General features: G+C 38.1%; 1 protein-coding gene across 1 annotated transcript; it reads right to left on the reverse strand.

Annotated features, from left to right (window-relative positions):
* Positions 1-1013: 1013 nt before the first annotated feature.
* On the reverse strand, positions 1014-1904 carry LOC131042581 (disease resistance protein PIK6-NP-like). Its single transcript, XM_057975894.2, has 2 exons — positions 1898-1904; positions 1014-1588 (listed from the first exon to the last, which is right to left on the reverse strand). The coding sequence occupies exons 1-2, from the start codon at positions 1902-1904 to the stop codon at positions 1014-1016; spliced, it is 582 nt and encodes a 193-aa protein (XP_057831877.1).
* Positions 1905-2358: the final 454 nt, after the last annotated feature.

Consider the following 2358-nt stretch of genomic DNA (forward strand, 5'->3'; position numbering starts at 1 on the left):
GCTACGTCTCCAGGCCCCTCTCCAACAGAGTGACCGATCCTTGATTATGCTCCAATAATAGTTACAAGGTCTTCAACTTGGACAAGTTACAAGTCTCTTGATTACAAAGAGTACAAAGTCCTTCTCCTTCAAATGCAATAGCAAAACATTAGCCTTCCAACTTGCATAGAGATGAACATTCAAATTCCATAAAAAACTTCTCGCACAAATCACTACTAACTCAAACTCCTAAGCTACCCCCATTTATACACAATTTTTGCCAAATTTGGCTTAAAGCCATATGATTTTTGAAAATCTACCCTATCTCCCATTTACAGCAATAAATCTTCAAAATCCCCTTTAAACAACATTAAAACCTTTTAAAAATAATTGTAGCCCGTTTAAAATATACCCTGATAATCTTTTTGGGTTTATATTTTGATTTTATGTTTTATTTTGGAGGGGCTCCGGCTTGACCCGAGCTCTCCAATCTCGACCTTATCTCAGAGAGATTCTAAATAAAAGATTTCGTACTTTTATAACGAACATATTGCGTGGCTTAATGGTTTAGAGCCCTCTGCGGGAGCTAGGAGGTTTGGGTTTCGATACACAGATCTCCTCTTAGCGGCTTCTGTTATTTGTTAAAACCACCTGCCTCCAAAATGAGTTTGCGGAGATCTCGCGGTAGAATGGTGGAGAGTAAAGCTTGTACATGGGGGGTCACCGGTTTACCTCCCACAACAAACACAGTTTTTTGTTGCACTATTACGGAGCATATCCTCCTGGATCAGCAATAATTGGAAATTGGGGGTTTCCTAGCAAATTAAACATGTTTTTAATCTTGGTCCTCACTGGTTTGGAATCGCTGGGCAGGAGACTTAGTCTCTTATATTGTCGTCTCTGGGATGATTTTGCTTCTTCTCTGTGAGAAACCGCAGTAATCAATAAGATATCTGCAGTAACGGAGCTCAACCGGGCTTTGAACTTTCGAATTCGTCTGCCCATTCGATAGCGAGTAATCAATTGATTACAGCTCAAACTACAACGATTGGAAATTGGGGGTTTTCTAGCAAATTCACTAAGCTGTCAATCTTGGACTGTATCCCCACTGGTTTGGAATCGCTAGGCAGGAGACTTAGTCTCTTAAACTGTCGTCTCTGGGATGATTCTGCTTCTTCTCTGTGAGACACCGCAGTAATCAATTGGATATCTGCAGTAACGGAGCTGAACCGGGCTTTGATCTTTCGAATTCGTCTGCCCATTTGATAGCGAGTAATCAGTTGATTACAGCTCAAACTACAAAACTGAGGATTAGCAGCATACATAGAATCTACAGCACATATTTGAAGTATGTCCTCTGCCTCCCAGGCAATGTCTCGAACGCTCTGAAGCCATTCTTTCATAGACTCCTTTTGTTTACTGCTCTTCTCACCAGCTTCATTTAGAAAGTAATTTACTTGCTTTATTTTGCTCATCAACCATTCAATGTCTTCCCTGAAGTTGAACACTATCTTGACCTCATTAGCTACTTGTTGAATGACCATCTCACAAACTTTCCCAACAACAGCTTCTGCAAGTATAGATGCCATCTTCAAGTCTTTTCTTGGAACTGAGAAAACAGAGAAGAAATAGAATAGCTAAATGCACTTCAAACTACAATGTGAATGCCTGTTTTCTGGCCTGCCATTCCACGCAAATTCTGTATTATAACGCTACTCGGAGAAATGACAAAAATTGATGGGAGAAAGTTTGAGGAGAGTAAACTACAATGTGAATGCCTATGGGAGTAAGGGAATTACTTTCAAATCTTGTGGACCACTTTGTGTCTTATCATTTGAATGGCTGCCATGTGATTAACATTTTAAGAGTTTGAATTTTCCCAATTTCTACATGAGGTAATGGGTTTCACTTTTCTGACCTGCCATTCCTCGTGAATCCTGTGGTGGAGGCATAGGTAGTTGTGCTTAAGAATTCTCATACTAATTCTAAACCTTAATTCTAAACCTTAATCTATTGATCATCTAATTTGGTAGTTAATTCTTAATTCGATTATGTAGATTTTTTTTTTCAATGGGCCCACTATTTTGTTGTATAATTTGTATGTTTTTTCCATGTCCATGTCAATATTTATATTGGTGTCCTACTTTATGAATAAAATTTCTGAGTTGTATATTGGTTCTAATCTAGAAATTGAGAAAGTCATCACTTCTTCTTAAAGGGAGAGACGGACTTTAAAGTGGATTTTTCAAAAATATTAGTTAAGGACATTTGTTTTCTTAGATGCATTTGTTATTAATCTATCAAGATTCTTTAATATATAACCATATTAATGGGGAAATCTGATAGCTCAAACCACTGGAATAGTCGGGCTAAGGCTTT

Source organism: Cryptomeria japonica, chromosome 11, assembly GCF_030272615.1.
Source record: "Cryptomeria japonica chromosome 11, Sugi_1.0, whole genome shotgun sequence".
Taxonomy (NCBI): Eukaryota; Viridiplantae; Streptophyta; class Pinopsida; order Cupressales; family Cupressaceae; genus Cryptomeria; species Cryptomeria japonica.